Genomic DNA, 25,384 nt, shown 5'->3' with positions numbered 1-25,384 from the left:
GCTTAATAACTCACGATGCCTTCCACTTCACAATACTTCACCATCATGTTTATCACTATGACGACACTTCTAATCCACTTCTTACATTGAGTCAGCACTCTTTTTGCCTCTGCTTTCACACAGAGTATTTTTTTTTTATCATTTAATAGGTCCCATAAAAGTCTACAAAGTGTTCACTAGATCTTCACATGATGTAGAAACACACTTTTAGAGGTAAGAAAGCTTAGGGATTTAGAGGCCTTTTAGGATAACTTGTTTATTTTAAAGGTGAAAAGCAAAAACCAAACTCCAACCAAGTATACAGAGCAAAAATAACTTATTCTCGTAACAAAACGCACAGGATCAGCACAGCTTTGGAGTTCTGCGTTCTAGTCTTGGCTCTGTCAATTACTGAGAGTGTGACCTTTGCTAAAACACTTGGCAGGCTGAGCTTCGGTTTCCTCATCTTTACTATTATTATTGTTTGGCATACCGTGTAGCATGTGGGATTTTAGTTTCTGACCAGGGATCGAACCTGTGCCCCCTTAACAGTAGAAGCATAGAGTCTTAATCACTGGACCCCCAGGGAAGCCGCCCTAGCTTCCTCATCTTTAAAATGAGAGGGTTCATGTAGATGAACCCTAATGTACGTGCAATCTGTCCAGAGCCCAAAACCATTAGTGGAAAAACAGAACACCTAGGAAAAAGCAAGAGAAGCCATGAGATTAGGGACCTAACACCTCTCCAAGGCTGACTCGTGCCATGCTTCCATTCCAAAGAGCAGGCCTCTGAGGATGGCCTGTGTCCATGTCCTCTGCAAGAGTGGTGCAGGCAGAAAGATGACTCTAGCACAGAATAACACACCTGGAGAGCCAACTGCACACTGCTTACTTAGCCTTGTCATTTCAGAGACAGTCGCTCAGTTCATCTTAATGCTCAGGCAGTCTCACACAACTTTTCTATCAACTTCTGCTAAAGTTAGGACAAGCATTCAGGAATGGCAAATACTCATGTTCTAGAGGCAATATTAAATGTCTTTCTTTATGGGAGAGGAAAGCCTCTTGAAAAGGTGTGTCTGTGTCTGAAGTGTGTGATTTCTACTGTTCACAATGACAGTATCTGAAAATTCAACTTCTGTGGAGTTTTTTCAATGGGATCCTGAGATTTAGATACCTGGCCACCAGGTGGCGTGTGGACTCCTTGGTCTCAGGATCCAAACCAAGTTTCTGCTGAAGGCCTGTTTGGCCTTCTGTGGCACATTGCTAGGTGTCCCCCAATATCCATTCCTCCCACTTCCTTGATAATAAGGCCCAAATTTTTAGCTGGCACACTTTTTCTGGGAATAAAACTACATCTTTAAACCTTGTGCTAGGTGTGGCCATGTGAGTATGTTTTCACCAATAAAATGCAAGTGGACATAATACATGTCACTTTCTGGCAAACATGCTTATAAGATACTCTCCTCCTGATCCCCTCTTCTTCCCTACTGCTGCCTTCATGCTGGCTGGAAAGTGGATAGCAACATGGCTGGAACCCCTGCAGCCTTCTAGGACCATGAGGAATGGCAGGAAAGAAGACACGATACAGCAGCAAGACAAAAAGAGCTTGGATTCCTTACACCTTAGACACCAAGTCGTTCCTGGACTAATTTCCCCTGCACTTCCTTTATGTGAGAGGGAAAAATAAACATCTCTCTCCTTTAAGCCATGTTTATTTTTTACTTTTTCTCCTTTTGCTCCCACAGTTTGAGTAACACACCTTGAGATTCATTCAAATTCATTTCTAACAACAAAACTAATTATTAAACTAGCCTAAGATAAGCACCATTAGCACACATACTATTCAGAGATGACAACAAAACTACTGATACAGTTCTAATAAGAATGAAGTGACTTTCTACCTTGTTTTTAAAGGATCATGAAATATAACAACATTCTTTTCCCAAGACAGTTTTCTAGCAAGGGGTTAGAGCTAACTGTTAGCTGTGAGTAACCTGAAATCAGTATCAGCAAAGCTCAGAAACTTGCAGCTTTTACGGATCTCAAAAGCCATGACTCTTGGAACAATTTAAACAAAATTTAATCTATTTAAATGGCTTTATTACCTACAACAGCAAACTCAGATCTATAGATAACTGAATTATTAAAATTTTTGTACATACTAAATATGAACAAATCTCCACTGAGTATAGTTGTCAACCTATGGTAATGAGTTTATGGATAGCCTAATCTCTGACAATTATGGCTTCCATTGCAGTGACATTATTAAAGAATAACAAACTTAGTCCAACATCTAGAAATGAATCTAAGCCACAAAAATTAAATCAACACCTGTTTAACTCATTAACATCTCATCAAAATAAGGTGAAAAAATTTCCATGTCAAGTCACTGCCGCATCCCCAGGAGAGCCAAGGCCTCCCTCCCTAGGCTGTCAGCCACCAGGCAGGGGGTTAGCTGCTTTCCCGGTCCTTGTCTCATCGCAGGCCTATTTCCTCCAAGCAAAGTTCAGAGAAACTGAGGAAGGTGGGCAGAGGCCTGGGTTGCCTTGAGCCGTTTTACACCTTGCAAAAGGAAGCCCCGCAGGCGGCTCAAGGGATCGCTCCAGGCCTGTCTGGTCACTCAATTCCCAAGGCCACTTTGTGACTTTTACTCTAAGTGGGCTACATATTCTCAGGCTGCTGCAAAACAGTGTCCTTCTTCAAAACACGGAAGAACACCTTTACAAGTGGTATGCAGACTGCAGCAACCACACACTGGGGCCCCATAACCTATTTCTCTGTTTTAAGATAGCAAGAGAACAAAACCTCTTATCATCTTTTACAGTCAGTTATTTTAACACAGCTGCTATCTAAAGAGGAAACACACAAACATATGCCCTCTGAATATGAATATTATGATCTCAATCTAGAATGGCTGTGAGACAAAGGGAATTCTAAAGAAAGGCAGGAATCTGTTTATGCAAGAATATGTCTCTATGAAGCGTAAGATAAAAAAAAACAAAAAACACGAAAGCTTTAGGCACAAAATTGCCAAGAACAACTGACTCAATTTAAAGCGATTTCCTAATCATATGCAAGCACCATATCCTCTCAAAAGGTTCTTTTTGAAAATATTCCCCCATCTACTCTTAACATGTTCTGAAGATTTCCGACCTGTCCTTAACTGTGAGAACATAGCGATATAGAAAAACGTTATCATTAGTTCAATAGTAAGCAGATCAAGGATGTGGATGAGTCAAAAACTGCATGTGTTGTGCACTCAGCACAGAAGTCAATGAGCTAAATTAAAACACTAATTAATGTTCTGCGGATTCATGTTTGTTGAATGACAAAGCCTGTAGGCCAGTTGTTGGTCAGTCGCTCAGTCGTGTCCAACTCTTTGCAACCCCATGAACTGCTACATGCCAGGCTTCCCTGGCCTTCACTATCTCTTGGAGCTTGCTCAAACTCACATCTGTTGAGTCAGTGATGCCATCCAACCATCTCATCCTCTGTCGTCCCCTTCTCTTGCCTTCAATCTTTCCCAGCAAACTCCAGGAGCTGGCGATGGACAGGGAAGCCTGGTGTGCTGCAGTCCATGGGATCGCAAAGAGTCGGACACACTGAGTGACTGAACTGTAGACCAGTAACTACAAATTACTATCAAGGTTACAAAAGTCTAGACGAAAGAAAAATAACGCCACTCCTTCTACCCCAAGGCATCTTGGTAAACCCAAATCATCATCTAATTTTAATTTTCTAATCATCTAATTTTAAAAATCAGCTTTTAGTCAGCTATAAAGCAAATCACCTTTGGGATGTTCTTGATGTTTCACATGCAGTACTGTAGGTAAACCTCAGAAGGGTAAAATTCCTCAGTTTAAGAGGACAGGACTCAAGGTAATAAAATCTGTGTTAAATACTTATAATTCTTACTATTTCTGTACTGTTGATTTAGGTTTACTATTGCCCCATAAAATGGAATCTTCCTCCTAATTTATTCTTTTATAACATGTGGAAACTGTGGTCAATGGAGTTGATGCAGAGTATACTGAGTTCACTGATCTTTTTCAGGTCTATAAATTTTGACTTTCACTTTAGGAGGAGAAAAGACAATCTTTCAGCTGTCAAAAACTTCTGGCTGAACAAAAATGAGACACTGAGAGACCAAACAGAGCATTTTTGCTACACTGCATCCTCCGTCACGCACGTTCAGCCACAGGGCAAACGCTCTTTCATCCACACACACAAAAAAAAGCTGTCAGAGGCAGCCCTACTACACAGGATGCTGAGGGCAGGACTCCTTTCTTCTTGAACGTACTGTGAAATTATGAAATTAAACTGCTACGAAAAGGTAGAGGCAGTCTCTGAAGGAAGAATTGTGGTGAAATTGTTCAGGAGTCCCCGTAGAGGCCTGGGGCTTACAAAAGCAGCCATCCCTCAAAGCCCAACCCAGTTTCCACTTCTCCCAGGAAGAATTCCTGGGCATCCCGGCCAGGATATCACGGTGCAGACGGAAACGTTCACCTTTCCCCTGATCACTGTGATAACATCTTGGGGTATCTGACCTTTCAGAGCTCCGTGTCTCAGCTTTCCAGCCTGACTGCAAACTTTCCAGGGACAGTGCCTGTGTCTGGAACTTCTCTGGATTCAAACAGTACCACCTGGCATTGCACATCACATAAATATTTATTGACAGATTAAATTTTCCTATTTCTTCCCTTTGGTTTAAAATGAAACATATTACTGATCATAAATATAGACAAGATTCTCCTCATATAAATCACTTATCACCAAACCTTTGTTACTAATGTAATTTCTAATGCTCAGTATTTCCATTTCGTTTTATAGACATGCACACAGATGCTCTGACCAATATTACATAGTGGTCATGTCATTCATAATAAAAAGAGGAAAAAGATCAGTCAACCGCAGCTATGATAAACCTATCCAAAACTTAATTTTTATGTGTATCACAGACTGGAAGAGAAAGTTTTTCCAGGATCTGATTTTCAAAATTGTATTTCCTATACAGATGAATTTTTCTCCCACAGCTGTAGTCAGGACTGGGTAAAGACTATGTAGTAGCTATGTTCTGCGTATGTCAGCAGAACAGGACACGCCCACCCTCCCTCCCCCCACCACCATTCAAGAGCTCTGGTCCCGAATGAAAGCACATCAACAAAGAACAGCTCTGTGGCTGGTTTGGCCATGTGTTTCTTCGACCCTCCTTTTTCTCTCTCCTTCACTTAGCACATCCTACGAGCTATACCACCAGGTGGACATGCGTGTCTGTGACCTCCATTAACTGCACTGACTAATCATGCAGGGTAATCTGTGCAGTATTTGCTTCTTACATAAAATGTAAGAAGGAGTAACAATTAGCCCAGGGAATTTTCTTTTAAAATCACACACAGAATAAATACAAACACTAGGGTCACGCAAAACCAAAAGCTGCACTACCCTGAAGTAATTGAAAACAAAAAATGAATCCTCCCCCTGCACCCCCAAGTGCTGTGGTTTCTATTATACACTATGAGGATTTTTTTCCACTCAGGCACAAACCCTTCTCTAGGGCCTGCTTTTACAGGCTGGTCCTTGTTGGCAACACTGCTGAGAGTCTGATCATGGTGTGAGCACATATGTCACACTCACATTTCCTGTCCAAGCTCTGCTGTGTACACCTCAGCTAAGCCACTGCAAAACGGACTTTCAGTCTATGGTGCTGCGACGCCACGGTTCATTCCAAAGTCACCTTTACCCAAAGAGAGAATTCTATTTAAATGACTCAGTGCAATATGTATGATGTGTGTAATCAACATATTAGAGTCTCCTGATGGCATCATACTAGAGAGATTATACCTTCATAAAAATTGTAAAACCACCGTGTTACTCAGTTACTATCTCCTTAAATACTTCCCATGAATCTTTTCATCTTTTCTCCCCTACTGCACTTATACAAATAAAAGCTTCTAAGTATTTCAGTAGCTCAGCATTAGGGGAATTTTCTTTGTGAAGTGGAGAGCCACACAGAGCGGACTTCGGTGCCTTTTCCAACAACATGTGACTGGCATCACCCGAGTGTTGCTTCCTCCCCAGTCTAATCTGGAAGTTGCAGGTTGCTCTGCACAGGGCCGAGGGATTTCTACTCTACACAAGCACGTGCTCGGCTGTAAAGTTTGATCTTTTCATTTATATCTGAAAACAACACATATTAGGTTGTAACTAGTTTCTTTGTGTACCATCTGTAAAGAATAGGAAAAAAAACAACAACAGCTACTTGATAGGAAAAACAACTCCAACCATCCTCCCTGAGAAGGAAGAGCAACTTTCCTATAAGAAGCTGCCTTCTAGGCAGCTGTCATGATCACAGGTCCCTCCTCCCTGCCACAAACTCCACAATTTCTCACTTTGGCATGAATTGTGGGAAGCAGAAAAGAGAATTTAAAAAAAAATATGGACCTGAGGGGCTGCACAGTAGAGATGAAGAGAAGATGAGGGGTGGGGTGATGAGGGGTGTCTCATGGGCAATAGTGCCCAATCCTAGAGCAGACTCAAGGGGACAGTCACTTCTCACTGCCCGGGGAATCCTCTGCATTACTGATGGGAGAGGCAGTGTCTCGCACCACACACACACAGACACAGACACACAGAGACACACAGAGACACACACACACAGACACACACACACACCCTCCCCCCTCCACTGCCCTGAGGATGTCCTAGAAGTAGTCCCTGAGAAGGCCAAATGTTACAGCTGATAGGCACGCAATTTCTACACACAGAGAAAATGAAAAACAGCAAGGCATGACAGCTTAAAGGTGATGTTAAAAGTCTCATGCAGGACTAGGGTGAATTAGTGAACCATACAAGCACTAGACTGGGGCTATCGGCCCCTAAAAGATCTCTCTCCAGGCAATGGCTCACCTTGAAAATGAAAGAAGCCAAACTAGCTACAGAAACCTAAAAGTCTGCCATATTTACTTCTAACACTTTGTGAAAAAAACTGATTACATTCTACATGAAACCGTTAGTCTCTCAGTCATGTCTGACTTTTTGCAACCCTGTGGACTAGAGCTCACTAGGCTCCTCTGTCCATGGAATTCTCCAGGCAAGAATACTGGAGTGGGTTGCCATATCCTTCTCCAGGGGATCTTCCCCACCCAGGGATCAAACCCAGGTCTCCTGCATTAGAGGCAGATTCTTTACTGACTGAGCCCTATGTGCCAGACCCTTAATACGGGCAGACCTTGGAGACATGGTAGATTCAGTTCCAGACCCCCACAATAAAGCAAGTGTCACAATAAAGCGAATCAGATGAATTTTCTGTTTTCCCAGTGCATAGAAAAGTTACATTTGCACTATACTGTAGTCTATTCAGTGTCACGGACGGTTGAGAAACCGGGACTGTAAAGAAGGCAGAATGCCAAAGAATTGATGCCTTCAAACTGTGGTGCTGGAGAAGACTTCTGAAAGTCCCTTGGACACCAAGGGAATCAAACCAGTCAATTTTAATGGAGACCAACCCTGAATATTCACTGGAAGGACTGATGCTGATGCTGAAGCTCCAGTATCTTGGTCATCTGATGCACAGAGACGACTTACTGGAAAAGTCCCTGATGCTGGGAAAGATCGAGGGCAGAAAGAGAGGAGGGGTCGGAGGATGAGATGGCTGGATGGCATCACCATGCAATGAACATGAACTTAGGCAAATGCTAGGAGATGGTGAGGGATGGGGAGGCCTGGCGTGCTGCAGTCCAGGGGGCCACAGAGAGTCGGACACGACTGGGCAACTGAACACCAACAACATTTAGTGTGCAACAACATTAAGTCTAAAACAACACCGTATATACCTTAAAGAGTATTTAATTGCTAGAAAATGCTAACCATCATCTGAGCCTTCAGTGAGTCATAATCCTTTTTGCAATAACAACATGAAAGATCACAGATCATAACAAACATAACAATAATGAAACAGTTTGAAATTCTGCCGAGAATTACCAAAATGTGACACAGACACATGAAATGGACAAATGCTGTTGGAAAAATGGCACCAATAGATATGCTCGATGCAGAACTGCCACAAACCATTTTGTAAAAAAACAAAAAAAAAAACCCCAAAAAACCACAATATCTGCAAAACACAATGAAGCAAAGAACAATAAAACGAGGTATGCCTATATATATCATCTCATATAATCCTGCAGGAATCCTGCAAAATGGGTACTATCTGTTTTGCAGCTGAAATGAAAAAACTGGCAGAAAAGTTAAATGATTCATCCTATGTCAACCAAGACGTATCAATCAATACATGCAGATTTCAGACTTCAAGCTGACAGAGCTTGAAGACAAAGGCCCTGGACCTCTACTGAGAATGCTCTCTGACTTTATAAGTACTACTTATATAGACCAAGGATCAGCAAACTTTGTCCTGGAGGGCCACAGTCTCTGCTGCACTGTTAAAGCACTAAGGCAGCCACAGACACTGTGAACAAGCGTGGCTATTCTCCAAAAAACCAGAGGCCAGTAAGTTGACTCCTGATACAGAATAGAAGCTGGTGATCTGCAGCCCTGGGCCAGATTCAGCTGGCCAAACAGTTTTATCTTTGATCTAGATCTAGCCCACCATCTAGACTTCTCTTAGACAGGTGAAGAGCAATTCACCATGTTAAAATGATGCTCTGGTTTCACAGAAACATTCTCAGGGTATCTAGTGATCTTTTTTCTAACTTTCCTTTGGAAACAACACTCTGAATCCTAACCTGGGTCTCTGTGGTCCAGGCCCCTTGGTAGGAGAGCCCTGATAAACACCTGGTACCTGTCAGGTAACCTGTCATGCAAAGGAACAGAGCCATTTTGCATCGTTTGTCAATGAGGGATTTGATTTCTGGGAGACTCAGTACCTGTGGGCCACTGAGAAAACAAAAAAATGGAGATTCTTAACCTGATGGTGACCAGAGACTAAGCTTGCCAAGCATGACAATTAAACAGTTAACTCATCCATCCTAATATTTTACTGAGCGCTCACCCTATGCCAGGCAGACATGCAGATGAACTTCAGACTGCAAAGACTGCCTTCTAGCACTTGAATGAATACTTCATGTAGAGAAAAAATATCTATGTTGTTACTTATCATATCACGAGACCTGAGCCAGAAAACAATCCACTTTCAAGCAAGCAGACGAACTGTACTGCTTTGATCCCCCAGACAAGGGACTCTGGTTTCCTGTCAAGATAGGCAGAATCTGTAAACTCCAAGAGGGCAGGGACCTCGCTGGGCTCAATGCCCAGAAGCAGCAGGTGTTCCCAAGTATCTGTGGCCCGTGATGCTGTGGATCACCTCCACAGCTGCTGACAAACTGGGGTGTGCACAGCCTGGCCTGAAAGTCAGATTTTTTAACTCACATTGTCGAGATAAAATACCCCCTACCTGGACTGTCTGGTAATCGGAAGCGTCGATTCCTTTCACAGTCACCTCTCGGAAGACTCTGGGCTCCAGTTCCTCTTTGGTCAGATCACAGTGATAAATGATACCTAGGAGGAAATGGGAGTCTTAGTTCAGTCCATAAACTCACCAGATACAAGAGGGGCAAGGATCACAAAGTACAGTCAGCAGTGCTGTCTAAGGTCACTGCAGAAGGAGACCTCAGAACAGCCTGGCGTGCGGACGATGTGATGCTACATAAGTGTTCACACTTCATCATTGCCATCCTGGTCTTCTTTTTTTACAACAGTCACCTCTGCATCATTTTAGAAGATTCTAATGCATTCCAGGACTAAGAGCAGAGGTAAAACCTAACGGCAGAAACGTAACAGGTCTTTCCCGATGCCAGGTCACTTAGGAGTACAGGTCAAAGAAGATGGGACCTTCATGTAGGGTTATTTCACCTGAGCAGTGATTAAGACGGAAAACTCAAATTATGTGCCCAAAGTCAACAGCCAATCCAGGGTCTCTTGATGGGAACTCTGGGGCTATTGCTTCCTGACACCCACCCCTCTGTGGACACACACGTGGACAGCAATCAGGGACCAAAGACAGCCTTTCTGGGGAGTTTTTCAGAGATGCCTTTAAAGTTCTGACTATCCAAGTAACTGTGCACAACACACACTGATGAATACACAGCAAACTTTTAGCTATTTTATCCACGAATTAAAACCCCATTTCCTTAATTTAATGCTACTACATTCTAATATTTAATATCTAAATCAAAGGGGCTTCCCTGGTGGTCCAGTGGATAAAAATTCGCCTTGCAATGCCAGGGACATAGGTTTGATCCCAGATCTGGAAGGATCCCACATGCCGTGGAGCAACTAAGCCTGTGTGCCTCAACGACTGAGCCCACACGCTGCAGCTACTGAAGCCTACACGCCCCAGGGCCTATCCTCTGCAACAAGAAGCTTGCACATTGCAACTGGAGAGTGGCCCCCATTCTCCATAACTAGAGAAAGCCCAGGGGCAGCAACGAAGACCCACCACAGCCAAAAACACAAAATAAATAAAACTTAACAACAACAGCAAAGAACTAAATCAAAGAAACGATCAGTAAGATAAATCATTACTGTTTGAAAACAATGACATTGCTATCGTTTATGAAACAGAATTAGTCATCCAGAGTGGCTGGTGTGGAAACAGCCCTCCCACATAATACTTTAAACATACGCTGTCGGTATATGAAAAATCAATTTAGAGAGCCTGATACTTGCTGCAAAACCAGAAACTAAGCAGTTACTCCCACAGGGTACATTCAAACTGATTGATCATGTGTTAAAATGGCAGCGTGCTTTCTTTCCAACTCCTCTGTGTATGTATGAACTTCACTAACAGCTGAGAAACAGCACTCTGCTCCCCACTGGCAAAGAGCAATATGTTTAGATACTTTAACAACAGGACTGTCAATCCCCATGAATGTTATCGCAATTCCCATGCTTACAAATTATTTTAAGGTTTTTAATACATCATACAATGTATGATTAACATTGACAGTGGGGAGATGCGTGATAGGACTGAAGTTACTGGCTTTCTTAGTTGAAGCTGTATTTGGATATTTGTTGGAATATATCCTTATACATAAAATATTTTCAGACTATCCTCCGGGCATACATTCTAAATTACCAGACACACTGCATACTGTACTTGCCCAGATAAATGTAGTCTTGAGGGCAAAGGCTATCTTCACATATATGTTAATTTTTGAAGAGCTTCTTCATTAGTACCTGCCCCACTTCCTCAAAACACAAAAAGGCATCTACATCCTCAAAAGAAAACCCAAACAACCAGATAATGACAACGAGACTGCAGAACAAGCATGAGCCATTTAAGCCCTGGACTCACCCCAGCATCACTGTTACCTGAGCTATAGTGGATCACCAAGGATGGGGAGCCAGGATTCCCAGCTCTAACCACCTACCAGTTCCTGGGGCAGTGCCCTGAGATAAGTCACCAAAGTACTAGAATGAAATTTCTTAAGTGAAAGACCGTGAGTAGGAAACACACTCTAAATGCCTGTTTATCTAGAAAAATCGAGACATCAAAGCCTCTAGCAGAAGAATGAAATTATATAACGTGGGCTGGCTCCTGTTGGGAGAAAGGGTGACAAGTGTCTGATCTCTGTTCTTCTGTTTGGGGCAGAAGTGGCACTTTGGAGGGGCCTGGGTTATACCTAAAGGTACCAGTGCTTAATCTACTTGATGGATATTTTCTGTTTTCAGATCCATCTGGGTCAGTCCAGGTGAGCCCACTGCAGACTCATGGTGTAACGTGAGTCCCTATGGCCTAATGATGTTTTGTGTCCTTGTCTCAGTTGGTTTGCGAAGCATAAGAACCGGGTATCAGATTGGAGAAAACAGCCTAGAGTCATGAATCAGAGAGGACTGGTTAGGTGATCTCTAGGGAATAATTTCAAAGTTTAGGGGCAAAAGAGAACCGAATCCGGAAGTTCCTTAAGACCAGAAGAGATGTCTTGGACTTGAGGAGATGGGACTCCTGATGAAAATAGTGCTTTAACAAGGCTATTCTAGCAAAAGGAAAGAGGGAGGGGCAATCAGTTCAGATATTCCTGCTATAACTGGAAGTAAATGTAAGGAGGTGAGAGAGATGGCAGTTAAAAGGAAGGGACAATTCTAGGAGAAACTGCAAAAGGATCAACAGAGGAGTCTGGAAAACTGGATATGCAAAGAAAAGGCAAAATAACTCGGCAAAGATGACCCATGTAGACACTGTTTCATCCAATTACAGGTTGGGTTTTAAGGATATTAAAATTTAAAAAACTCAAACAAAAACAAGTCTCTTAAAATGTTTTTGCACTCTTTGGTCATTTATCCAAACAAGTTGAAAATGTGTCCACACAAGAACCTGTACACAGATATTCAGAGCACTTTTATTCATGACTGCCAAAAGTTGGAGGCAACCAAGATGTCCTTCAGAAGGTGAATGCGTAAGTAAATGGTGGAACATCCAGACAGTGGACTATTACGAAAAATAAATAAGCAAATAATAATAGCAAAAAATAAATAAGCCATTAAGCCATGCAACAACCTTAAATGCATATTACTAAGTGAAGGAGCCAATCCAAAAAGTCTATATAATCTATTAATATGATTCCAACTATAGGTCATTCTGGAAAAGACAAAGCTATGGAGACAGTAAAAAGATCAGTGATTGCCAGGGGCTAGGGGGAGAAGGGATGAAAAGGGCGGAGTGCACAGACTTTTTAGGGTACTGAAATTACTCTGCATGATACCATAAAAACACATACTGATGGATACAGGCCATCATACATTTATCCAAACTTGGAATGAACAATACCAAGAGAGAGTCCTAAGGTAAGTTATGGACTCCGAGCAATTATGATGTGTCAGTGCAGGTTCATCAACTGGAGCAACTATGCCACTGGAGGAGGGGATGCTGATAATGGGAGGCAGTGCACGGGTAGGGACAGGGAGGACACAGGAAATCTCTGTCCCCTTCCTTCAGTTTTCTATGGACCTAAAACTGCTCTATAGCATTTTTATGCTTTTCCCAGAGAGTCTGGCAAAGGTTCTTTGATTTCTTCTCCCTGTTTCTCAGAGCCATGCAACCGGGATGGCTGTGCTGGATTATTACCACACACGGAAGTCTGGAGTGAGCCTTAGACACCCCTCCTGGGTTCCAGGAGCACAACATCACTCGGTTCAACCACTCAGTGGTTGAGCATCGCGCTCCAAACTGCCTTGGTTGCCCGTTTTCCTCCAAGTGCAGTCGCAATTCTCCTAGAATTGCCCCTTCCTTTTAACTGCCATCTCTTTCACCTCCTTACATTTACTTCCAATTATAGCAGGAATATCTGAACTGATTGCCCCTCCCTCTTTCCTTTTGCTAGAATAGCCTTGTTAAAGCACTGTTTTCATCAGGAGTCCCATCTCCTCAAGTCCAAGACATGTCCTCTGGTCTTAAGGAACTTCCAAATTCGGTTCTCCTTTGCCCTTAAACTTTGAAATTATTCCCTGGAGATCACCTAACCAGTCCTCTCTGATTCATGACTCTAGGCTGTTTTCTCCAATCCGACACCCGATTCTTCTACTTAGCAAACCAACTGAGACAAGGACACAAAACATCATTAGGCCATAGGGATTCACGTTACAATGTGGGCCCATTTTCTTCCAAATGGCTTTGCTCAAGACATGTCTTCACCATGTACTTTCATGGGAAGCAAGGTCAGCAGGTGTACACCTGTCAGATATATCAGGTGTCCACAGCAGTTGGCGCAGCAGGTACTTTTGGCCCTGGAGCTTTATTTATAATTTAGTGTCTGTTGTTTACTGCAGCAGTGGACAGTCAACTTTTGGAGAGCAGTGCAAGACCGCCTTTGAAAAGCAGACATGCATGTATATGGACGTGTACATATGTACACACTGGCCATTTCCTGCTTTCAGGGAATCTAGTTTAATTATTTTTACATTTGGTTCAGAAGGCCTGAGCCTGGAAGCCCTGTTCTCTGATTTCAGGTATCAGATTACAATAAGGAGAGAAAAGAAAAGGCTGGAGGCAAAACAAATTAGGAAAAGGCGAAGGAGAAGAAGAAAGCATTGCAGTGACAGATAAAGCTTGCTCAGGAGCTGCCTGCTGGTACAGAATCAGGAACACACTTCTCTTTCCAGACTTCACAGCCAGAGTCACAGATAATATTTCACTGCTTGGCACAGAACCCATCATTTTATGCTAGGACAATGAGCCCTTTCATCTTCGGGTAATGATGAACTTGTCCCTGAAATAAATGGCCACATGGGGTCACGGAAGGTGGTTTACAGGCCTCTGGAGACTCTGGCTTTTATGAAGAGCAGGTGAGCCAGCCTTGCTCTGTTCTCTTTGCTGCTCTTTATCCATTAAAACTCTTCAAAAGACTATGAGGTTTTCCAAAGTTCAATTTCTGGAACCAGTGTAAGTTGAGGCAAACAGTGCAGACCCCACAGCACTGGGCTGAGAGGAGGAAAGCAATTTTCCTTGGTTCCTGTCCACTGGCTGCCACTGTCCTCCAGGCTTTGGGAGGAGCAGGACACCCTGACGTGAGGTACTTGACCTGTCAGTTCAGGGCCCCTGGCCCTGGCGTCCACATCTTTGTGAGATCCTCTGAAAGGTGCGTGGGTGGGTAAAGGTTGCTAGATGTCCCAGATGGACCATCAGACCTATGTACAGAACATTATTCTTCTGATTTAATAACCCTGACAACAACCTGCCATGACGGTTAAGATTCCTTAAAAACTGCCTGTTCTGTGACTCCGAGGCACACAGAGAAAAGTGGATCAGCCATCATTGTCATCTGCCAAACCCTGGGAGGAGGACAAAGTCGTTTCTACTCCTGCTCAGCTCTCCCCTACATCTGCTTTATTTGCCAAGAACCAAACAACCGCAACAAAATTGGCTAGGACAAAAAGGACGATGAAGGAGCTTGAAAAACAAATAAGGAACGTGCAGACATTTCTTCAGCCAGATTGCTTTCAGGATAAGGTCTGCCCAGTCAACTGCAAATTGCCAACTGGCCAGGCTCCTGGGACAAGTTAGGGTGTTATAGCTTTGGCTGTAACAGAAATGCTGAATGCAGCCAAGTACAGAAACAGGAAAAAACCCAAACAAGCAAAGTGAGTGTGAAAAACCTAAAAAAAAAAAAAAAACGTATAAAAAGAGTTATGTTTACTTTGGGAAAAATTGACTGATGCCACAAAATTGCAAATGTTTTCTTCCTTTTCTACTAGAACCAAGTAACAAGTTGTTGTTTTTTTTTCCCCCTCCATATGATGTAACACTATACTTTTAGAATTTTATTTTAATCCAGCTTAACAAAAGCAGAATGTAGTCTCAGTTTTAAAACAGCTTTTAAATGTCAGATGTGACTACAGATTTTTATTTAACACTTTTAGTTATCTGTGCTGTGTGTGTTTTGATATATATATAGACTAAAGGCTGAATCTACGGTTTTACTTGTTCATACCGATTTTTCAAATCAACCTAGAACAACAGCTGGTCCTGTCCCCAGAAAAGAGACTCAGGATATAAGATTAATGAGAGTGCAGTTTTAGGTGTTGATGTTTCCCTCTGTTCTGAGCGTCCGTTTTACCAGTTTATATTAAGTAATTCTGGCTGTAACACAGCACATGTGATTTTCAACATAACATGGCATCATATTTCAGTTTATCAAAAGAAACCCAAACGGGAGTGCAATTTTTAAACTGGACCGTGTTGGTGGAAAGACTCTCACCTGGAGATAGAAAGGAAGTAAACTGGTAGAAGATTTCGGTGTCCTTCTTCTGACCGCTGTAGCCCACGACGCTGCCGACCTCCAGGGGGAAGGTCTTGAGGAGAGCACCGGTGGCCAGGTCGTGGAGCTGCAGGGTGTTCTTCACGTCGTGCAGGTAGCAGAGCACCAAGAAGTTGGACCTGACGCAGGCTACCCACTCTGAAAAGATAAGGGCACATAAAACCTAGCGTGGCTTTCAAAATTAGCCAAAAACATACTCATTTCGCTGAACGACAGTCCTGGGGCTCTACACTGTGGTCTGTGGCCCTGAGACTGGCCGAGTGAGTTTATAATTGGCTTTAATCATTCGTTGTGTTTTCGGCACATCCCTCTAATAAATCATTGCCAATGTCAGGTCCAGAGGTAATAACACATTCTCCACCTGGGACCAGGAGCCTTTGATGGTCTCGATAACGTGTGTAACACAAGTGACCCTGCGGCCCTATTTTGTGCCCACTATCACGTTACAGGACGTACAGACGGAAAACAACAAAACCTGAACCATGCTCTTCGTCTGCCAAGATTGTTTATTCAAGAAGAATGTACCAAATCCTTGCTTGGCATGTGCTTGGCACCCTGAAAGGTGCTGGACAGACCAGCAAGGAGATGAGGTCACTTCTGCCCCGGAGACACAATCATGTAAAAATATAAGTAGTAATGTGTAAACAAAGGTGAGTGAGTGGCTGGTTGAGATTCAAAGTAAGTGGGAGCCCTTGAGCAAGTGCTGAGTTACATCTGGAGGACAGTGAAAGTGGGGGTGCCTGGATGGTGTTAGGGGCAGGGCAGCTCTCTGTTGGGCGAGAAGGTGGGAAAACACAACTCAAAGAACCAAGGCCAGAACTGGAGATAAGAGAGAAAAGGAATATGAATGAACCAGGAAGGGCGAATGAACCAGGAATGAAGCAGGAAGGGAGGAAGACTGGGAAAGAGAATGAGTGGGAGGCCCATTTTCAAGAAGAAAACCATTGTCCCTTTTGGGGGTGAGTGGGGTTGGTGGTGGGAGGTCTGCTGGGGGTTCGGTGAGCTGGGTGGGGGAACTTGAGTTCTGACTCAGTCATTACTGCGGAGCTACTGCTGGACAAAAGGGTGACACACACAAAGGGTGACGACAGTGACGGATGTATGCATCCCATGGCTGACCAGAGAACAACGGTGTACATGGAGGGTGGAGAAGAGACCAGATCCCCAAGAAGCCAAGCAGAGCACCACACAGGGCTGGGGATATAGTCTGGAGAAGGGTGGCCAAGAAATGAAGGGCATCTCCAGGAAGAGTCCCCAGGCCGCGGTGAGGAGGGGGCTCTGAGAGGGAGGCAGAGACAGGAGTTCCACCCCCCCATCCCCGTGCCCAGGCCGCAGCTTCAGTGCTGTGCTGTCGGTGATGGAGCTGGGAGCGCGGAGGTAAGCGGGCAGAGGAGGAGAGGAGGAAGTGGTGCGGGCAGGCCTCAGCGCAATCCACCGTGCCCTGGACGAGATCGGCCAGCGATGGAGACAGGCCATCCAGAGAGAGAGGCTGTGGCAAACGCAAGCCAGCACAGGGCTGCAGGGAACAGCTCAGGAATGTGGAAAAGATGAGCCTTTCTTGGTTTTCATGGTATGGAGCAAGGCAAGGGGCTTTTAATGCTGCTTATTTTTATAACCCAGGAAACTAGCAGCTCACACATAAAACATTATCAATGCTCAACAAGACACGGGCCAGAGGGAGCTCTGAGGATCACCAGGGGCTCCAGTCTTGTCAGGTTGTTTAATTCCTACTGCAAGCTTCTCAAGTCAGGATGTAAAAAAGAACTATTACACCTACAAGTCATTTGCTCATCCGCCAATATGATTTTTTTAAAGTACTTCAATCAAGCAATGTATTTCACATGGCTTTAATGTTTCAAAGAAAGGTGGGGGGAAGGAAGTAAATTATTTCTGTCAAAAAATAATCAATCTGTGTTAACTACAAGTACATCAGGATTCTAAAATAGACAAAGGGAATAAGAAAAGGACAAGGTGATTTGTAGACTGTCGTTAATAAAAGCTCTGACTTAACAGCTGTACTTTATGATTCATCTCTAGTTTTTATTCTCAGTAGGGCGTTATGTGCTAATGATATATTGCAAATTTATCTGCGCTTCTCTTTGAATTGATGAGTTCTAGTGAATATTGAAGGTTTCCCCTTCCCAGGGTAAAGAACTTATAACCTTCCAAAGGGAAGGTTATAAAAATACATCACTGCTTCCACAAATCTCCGAGCATTGATTTGCATTTCATTAGATCTGCAGGTGAGACAAGGATTGTCACCTTAAGGTATAGTTAAAACTGCTTTGGGGGTGGGGGGCTTTAAAAGGCAGAAAATTCACATTTCTTGGGAAATATTTGCATTTCTGATGATTCCATGCAAGAGAATCGCTGTTCCAACTTGACCTTCACCTGAAAAGCACCCAGGGCACTCTTCACAAAGACTTGTGCCAGCAACTCTCCTTTGGACCCACCAAGGCCCAAGGGGCCCTCTGGTGGCAATAAGAAGTGCTCACCAAGAGCTGGCTCTTACCACCCCTGGAGGGAACATTCTGTCTCAGCTTGCACAGAAGCCAAAGTTGCTGCAAACCGGTTTCCTCACATGAAGATGTTAACGGAGAAGGCAGGACACCTGTTCTAAGATTCTCGGGTCCTTCATCCAACATATGAGGTCCAGAGAGTGAACAGAAGGTTTTGAGGAGACAGATGAACAGGCTTCCCTGGAAAGAGCCCCCTTCCTGTTGTTAAGTCCCCTCCCCACCAGGAGAACTCAGCTGGAAGAGATACAGCACTGATGCCTAATCCAAGCTGAGAGGCAGTTTTGGACAGAGAAGAGCCTGGGATGAGCTGTGGTCCTGGGCTGAAGATAGGGGCTGAGCAGGTAAGGGCATGGACAGGGTTGTCTTGGGTCCTGTTCGATAGGACTGCCCGAGGTGTAAGAGGCCTCCGTACAGAAGCGGGTGGATGGGTGAGCCAGGTAGCCAGGGGCAGAGAGGAGCACGTGAGTGAAGCACTTCCTGAGACTCAGCTGTAATTGTGTGCCCGCCTCCTGCTCTACAAGCCAGGCCAGACTGAACTATCCGCAGGCACAGAGCATGCTGCGTTGAGCCAGGGAGGAAGGGTCCTTACTTTTCCAGGATGAGCACTTGCATCTGACTCCAATATATGTGCTTCAAGTCACTGAAAAACCCATGTCAGGACTGCTTTGTCTGACACAGGGCCACTCTGCTGCTTTCACAAAGAATTATTTTCCTGATTATACACCTTATACCTTCCCTTGGAATGGCCCTAGATTTTATTCCTATTCAACCCATCAGCAGAAGTTCACATCCACAAGCAAACTCTTCCCTAGCTTGAAGGTATTCGCTTCTCCTTTTGTGTCAAAAACTGTAGCAAAATTAGTGAGTCTCATTTTAAGTCAAATCCAGCTTTCAGGCAATGAGTAACTTATAAAGCAATACATCATTTTTTGAAAATCACTGAGAAAATGAATAAATGGGAACTTAAAGGCACTGTGAAACATGATGGACTCAGACGTGATGCTCTTAAGACGTTATTGCAGCATGGTGCAATGGATCTCAATTAAATCTGACAATACTCTCTCTTCTCTTCTGGTAAGAGGACTATAAATCCAGCCTAATATCTACAATAGGTATAAAACAAACCGCCAAGGGTTGTTCCAAAGCTGAAAACTAAGGATTCTGAATCCAACTAGTTTAAAAAAAATTTTTAATATTAGCACTTATTATCAGATAATAGCTACACAAAGACAGCTGATATTTAATAAAAAAAAGCTCCACCTTTGAAGGTCTGGATTCATACCGTCACAATTTTTATGAAGATCCCACGCAATATTGGGCTAATTATAAAATGTCACATGGTAATAAACACTTGGCTGCTCTATTAAGACTTCTCAGGATCATAAGTTGAAGGTTCTTTACCTTGTGACCGGTTACAAGAATGAGACATACACCAACGTCTTGACATTCTTACCAGAAAGCACGACCTCCAAGCGGCATGGACTCTTACCTAAGACATCTTTCTCATGCTCAGGAACCAGCACTTTCCACCTGGACTCCTCGGGGTCCGTGAAGTCAATGTTGATCAGGCGGTAGTTCGGGGAATGGCGGTTTGTCTTGAAGGTGAAAACGGTGCCCTCGTTGGTCACGTAGTCATACTCCCCTTCGAAGTTGTCGATCAGCTTCACCCACTTCAGGATTCCTGGTGAGAGACCAAGCACCTCCGTCACCTCTCTGGGGTTTGAGGGGGTGTGGTTTGTGTGTAGGGAGGGGACAGATCTTTTCTGTCTGCAGAACACAAAGCAGACACAGCGTTTGGAAGATCTAAGGCACGAGATAGAGCTAGGATGACCGTGGGTGAATTTTAAGCTTTCCAAAAACCGCAAAGGAAGCTTTTCCAGAAAAACCTGGCAATGAAGATGAGTGGAGAATTCTCCGTCCAAGGAATCTGTCTGAATCCCTGTAATCCAGCACATCCTCTTCGACCTAAGTGGGTCTCAAATCTAAGCACGTCTCTCTACCTCCCCTCCATCACTCCACCCCAAGTCTTCATTCCCTCTGGTGATGAGCAGTGGCTCACAGCTGAGGAATACCGCATCCCCCGAGGGACTCGTGGAGATGTCTGTAGACACCGTGGTGGTCATGACTTGGAAAGTGCCAGGAGGGCTGCTACTCTCTGCCTCTACCTACCTCTGGGTAGAGGCCAGAGATGCTGTGTCAAGATATAGAATAGCCACCCGGACAAAGAGTCAGCCAGCCCTGAATGTCAAGAGTCCATAGCTGCGAAACCCTGGTCTGCAGCATCAGCTTTCCGCCTGGTCTTCCCACCACAGTGTCTTAGTATCTTACACCGGTCCCAGTTGGTACCCTTCTTAGAAATCTCCCCATGGCTCTCTGAATAAAATCCAAATTCCTTCTTATGGTCTCCATGGCCCGCATGTTACAGGCCTTGCCACTGAGCCAACCTCAGATGCTCCAACCTGTGCCTCACCCGGTCCTCCGGCAACACTGGCCTTCGGCAGGCTCCTTACGACATGCTTCACCTCAGGGCCTGTTGTACGCTGCCTTGCCTGCCGGACCCACTCACAAACCATTTCTTCATAGCGCTTCTCTCAAGATATACACAGCTGACCCTTGAGCAACACCGGCTCGAACTGCATGGGTTCATTTATGGGAGGGTTTTTTCCAATGGTAAATACTGCAGTACTCAACACATGATCTGCGGTTGGCTGAATTCATGGATGCAGAGGGACCATGTATCCAGGGGGTTGACTATAACTTCCATGTGGTTCAAGGGTCAACCGTACCTAATATGCTTGTTTATAATTTGTCTTTTTTTTATTCACTGCTAGATATTCAGCACCCAAATAGAATGGCACCTTCAAAGGTACAAAATAAAACTGGTGTTGAACGCAAGGGGGAACACTTTCCAATCCTTCTGTTGTAAGAACTAGTCTGCTGAAGGTCATCACTGCAAAGAAACCTTAAATGCATCCACTATCATTATCATTTAAATGGCTTACTAAATGCCACTTTTAATATTAAAAAAAATCCACTGGGAAGGCATCTGGTTCATAACCCATCAGACATAAATATTCAGAGGACATCTCAAAAATTTTATAAACGAGAAAGCTCTATGACTTCTAAACTGCTCAAAGGCAAGCCAGATCTCAACTATTCTCCAATGAATCTCTTACCTTTAATTTCACAGTGAAACTGCTACATTAATTTGGATAGTTCATTTACATTCCTGGCGATTTTACATTCATTATCTAATTCATCTCCATAACACAACATCTTTATATAATTTGTTGTTGAATTAAATTAATCAGGGAAAATATAATCCCATGGTAGTTTTTCAGTTATACATAACAGGATTAAAACCCCAGCTCCAACCAGTATTTAGCCACATGACCTTGAACAAACTCTTTATCCTTTGCTGAGCCTCACATTCTCAACTATTGAGAAACAGTAAGCAAATGAGAAAGTTATTATAAAGTAACTACTAATACTCACCCCACAACAAAAACACAACAAATATTATTTTAAGATAAACTACAGGAATTAAAAATAATAAGATAGGCAGTTTAAAAAAAGCTTTAGCTTTCCCACATATTAGTAATACCTATTGGAAAACATGGTGGGGGCAGCGGGGGGCCTCATTTACATTAGAAGCAAAATTAATGAAATACTTAGGAATGTACTTAACAAGAAACATGGACTCTATGAGAAAAGCTCTAAAATTTTTCTAAAGAATCTTAAAAAACAATGAAACAAAACTGAGTTATTGGAAACACATACCATATCCCTAGATGGGAAGACTTACTATTTCAAAGATGCAAATAATTCCAGAAGAAATCTATAAACTTAACACAATTCCAAATGCTTTTTAGAGAATTTGACAATACTGTTCAAAGTTCATCTGGAAGAATAAGCACTTAAGTACAATGGATATATTTTTGATGACAAAACAAGAAGGAACTTCTTGCACTATGATGGCCTGAACAAGCCCTCTACCCCTTGAAGGTAATTATTATCCTTTTATGGTAATCACTTTCTTATTTGTCTTTGTTCACTTTTTGCCTTAACATGTAGCCATGAACGCTACAGTCTAATTTTGCCTCATTTTTGAATTTCTAATTTTTGAATTTGATTTTTTGAGTCTGATTTCTTTCTATTCTTGGTGTCTGATCTGACAGTATCTTTGTAAGATTATTTATCCTCTGGTTATCATTATTGACTTCTGGTTAAATCCTACTGTATACAAAGAACATACTCTGTATGATTTCAATCTTTTTAAAATTGTTGACAAAAAATTTGTGGCCTAATTTTTCTTAAGTGACTTTAAAATGTTTATATGACTGAAAAGAATGTGTATTTTGCAGATTTTTGCTGTGATATGCTAAGTTGCAGTTTACAAAATGAAGCAGAGCAAAAGCTAATAGAGTCTTGTCAAGAGAATGCACTTGGTCATAGCAAACACCCTCTTCCAACAACCCAAGAGATGGCTCTACATATGGACATCACCAGGTGGTCAATACCAAAATCAGACTGATAATGCTCTTTGCAGCCAAAGATGGAGAAGCTCTATACAGTCAGTAAAAACAAGACCTGGAGCTGACTATGGCTCAGATCATGAGCTCCTTATTGCAAAATTTACACTTAAATTGAAGAAAGTAAGGAAAACCACTGGGTCATTCAAGAATGACCTAAATCAAATCCCTTATGACTATGCAGTGGAAGTGACCAATAGTCAAGGGATTAGATCTGGTACAGAGTGCCTGAAGAACTATGGATGGAAGTTTGTAACACTGAACAGGAGGTGGTGACCAAAACCATCCCAAAGAAAAAGAAATGCAAGACTGAAAAGTGGTTGCCTGAGGAGGCTTTACAAATAGCTGAGGGAAGAAGAGAAGGGAAAGGCGAGGGAAAAAGGGAAAGATATGCCTGAAGGAATACAGAGTTCTAGAAAACAGCAAAAAGAAAAAAGAAGGCCTTCTTAAATAAACAATGCAAATAAACAGAGGAAAAACAGAACGGGAAAGATCAGCGATCTCTTCAGGAAAACTGGAGATATCAAGGGAACATTTCATGCAAGGATGGGCATGATAAAGGACAGAAATGGTAAGGATCTAACAGAAGCAGAAGATATTAAGAAGAGGTGGCAAGAACACACAGAAGAACTGTACAAAAAAGGTCTTAATGACCTAGATAATCACGATAATGTGTCACTCATCTAAGAGCTGGACATCCTGGAACGTGAAGTCAAGTGGGCCTTAGGAAGCACTACTAAGAACAAAGCTAGCAGAGATGGAATTCCAGCTGAGCTATTTAAAATCCTAAAAGATGATGTTGTTTAAGTGCTCCACTGAATATGTTGGTAAATTTGGAAAACTCAGCAGTAGCCACAGGACTGGAAAAGATCAGTTTTCTTTCCAATCCCAAAGAAAGGCAATGCCAAAGATTGTTCAAACTACTGTATGATTATGCTCATTTCACATGTTAGCAAGGTTACACTCAAAATCTTTCAAGCTAGGCTTCAGCAGTACATGAACTGAGAACTTCCAGGTGTACAAAAGCTGGATTTAGAAAAGGCAGAGGAAGAGATCAAATTGCCATCATTCACTGGATTAAGGAAGAAGCAAGAGAATTCTACTTCCACTTCATTGACTATGCTAAAGCCTTCGTGGATCTAATGACTGTGCTAAAGACTGCATGGATCACAATAAACTGTGGGAAATACTTAAAGAGATGGGAGTGTCAGACCACCTTACCGATCTATTAAGTAATTTATTAATCTTTTGTTTGAATCTAAATATTTATTGGTTTAAGGGGCCATTTTTTCTATCAGTTAAAGAAAAGGTCTGTTAAAATGCTTCTGATTGTAGATTTGTCTCATCAGTTGTATTTCTGTTAATTTTTACTCTCTGTATTTTGAAAGTACGCTGTTAGATACACACACAATTAGAATTATTATATCTAAATAAAACTAAATTGAACTTTTTATGATTATGAAGTTTTATCTCAAGTAATGTATGTTGCTTTAAAGTCTACTCCAGTATTAAGACAGCTACATCATTTTCATTTTAACAAATTTGGCCAGTTGTCTTCTGAAAAATGGATGGTCCCAATATGTTCTTCTCCATGTCTCCTAACCACTCAAATGCTTTCCATCTCTTTGTGGGTTGCATTCTATGTAATTTCTTTTTATATTCACCTTCACAAATTCTCTCTTCAGCTATGTCTCATCTTTTCTTTAACCTAATAACCTAACTTTTAACATTAATTATACTTCTAATTTTAGAAGTTCTACTTAGTCCTCTTCCAAATGTTTGGTCATTGTTTATAATATCTTGTTTCTTGCTTATGTTTCCAAGCTTCTCATTTATTTTTTTTTAAAAAGCAGCATCACTGTTTTTAAAAGTGCATTTACACAATTATTTTATACTCAGTTCAGTTTAGTTGCTCAGCTGTGTCCGACTCTTTGCGACCCCATGGACTGCAGCACGCCAGGCCTCCCTGTCCATTACCAACTCCTGGAGTTTACCCAAACTCATGTCCACTGAGTCGGTGATGCCATCCAACCATTTCATCCTCTGTTGTCCCCTTCCCCTCCTGCCTTCAATCTTTCCCAGCATCAGGGTCTTTTCAAATGAGTCAGCTCTTCGCATCAGGCGGCCAAAGTATTTCAGTTTCAGTTTCAACTTCATTAGAAAGTGAAAGTGAAGTTGCTCAGTCCTGTCTGACTCTTTGCGACCCCATGGGCTGTAGCCTACCAGGCTCCTCCCTCCATGGGATTCTCCAGGCAAGAGTACCAGAGTGGGTTGCCATTTCCTTCTTTAGGGGATCTTCCCAACTCAGGGATCGAACCGGGGTCTCCCGCATTCCAGGCAGACGCTTTAGCCTCTGAGCCACCAGGGAAGGCCCTCAACTTCATTAGGTATCTGATAATTCCACTCTGGTGTGAATCTGCTGGCTCTACTTCTCATGCTGGTGAATTTCTTCATCTAATCTGTGATTTCTGATTGTGAACTGATTTCCCTTGATATGCTGTCTGTGAGAATTCTTGAAGGCCTGGGCTGAAGTGACATTATTTCAGATAAAATTTGTATCTGGCTTCTGTTTGCTTCTTGGGAGG

General features: G+C 42.8%; 1 protein-coding gene across 1 annotated transcript in view; it reads right to left on the bottom strand.

The window, feature by feature from the left end:
- Window positions 1-25,384, bottom strand: part of LOC122685409 (prolyl endopeptidase) — a 136,402-nt gene that overhangs the window by 43,094 nt on the left and 67,924 nt on the right. Inside the window, exons 8-10 of the mRNA XM_043890182.1 lie at window positions 19,757-19,948; window positions 15,689-15,886; window positions 9,388-9,491 (exon numbers count right to left, since the gene is read on the bottom strand). Coding sequence (XP_043746117.1) covers window positions 9,388-9,491; window positions 15,689-15,886; window positions 19,757-19,948 — 494 coding nt within the window. The remainder of the gene's footprint in view (window positions 1-9,387; window positions 9,492-15,688; window positions 15,887-19,756; window positions 19,949-25,384) is intronic.

The sequence above is a fragment of the Cervus elaphus genome, chromosome 28 (genome assembly GCF_910594005.1).
Source record: "Cervus elaphus chromosome 28, mCerEla1.1, whole genome shotgun sequence".
Classification (NCBI taxonomy): domain Eukaryota; kingdom Metazoa; phylum Chordata; class Mammalia; order Artiodactyla; family Cervidae; genus Cervus; species Cervus elaphus.
Note: the sequence above shows the minus strand (reverse complement) of the source record. Positions and strands in the feature narration are given on the sequence as shown.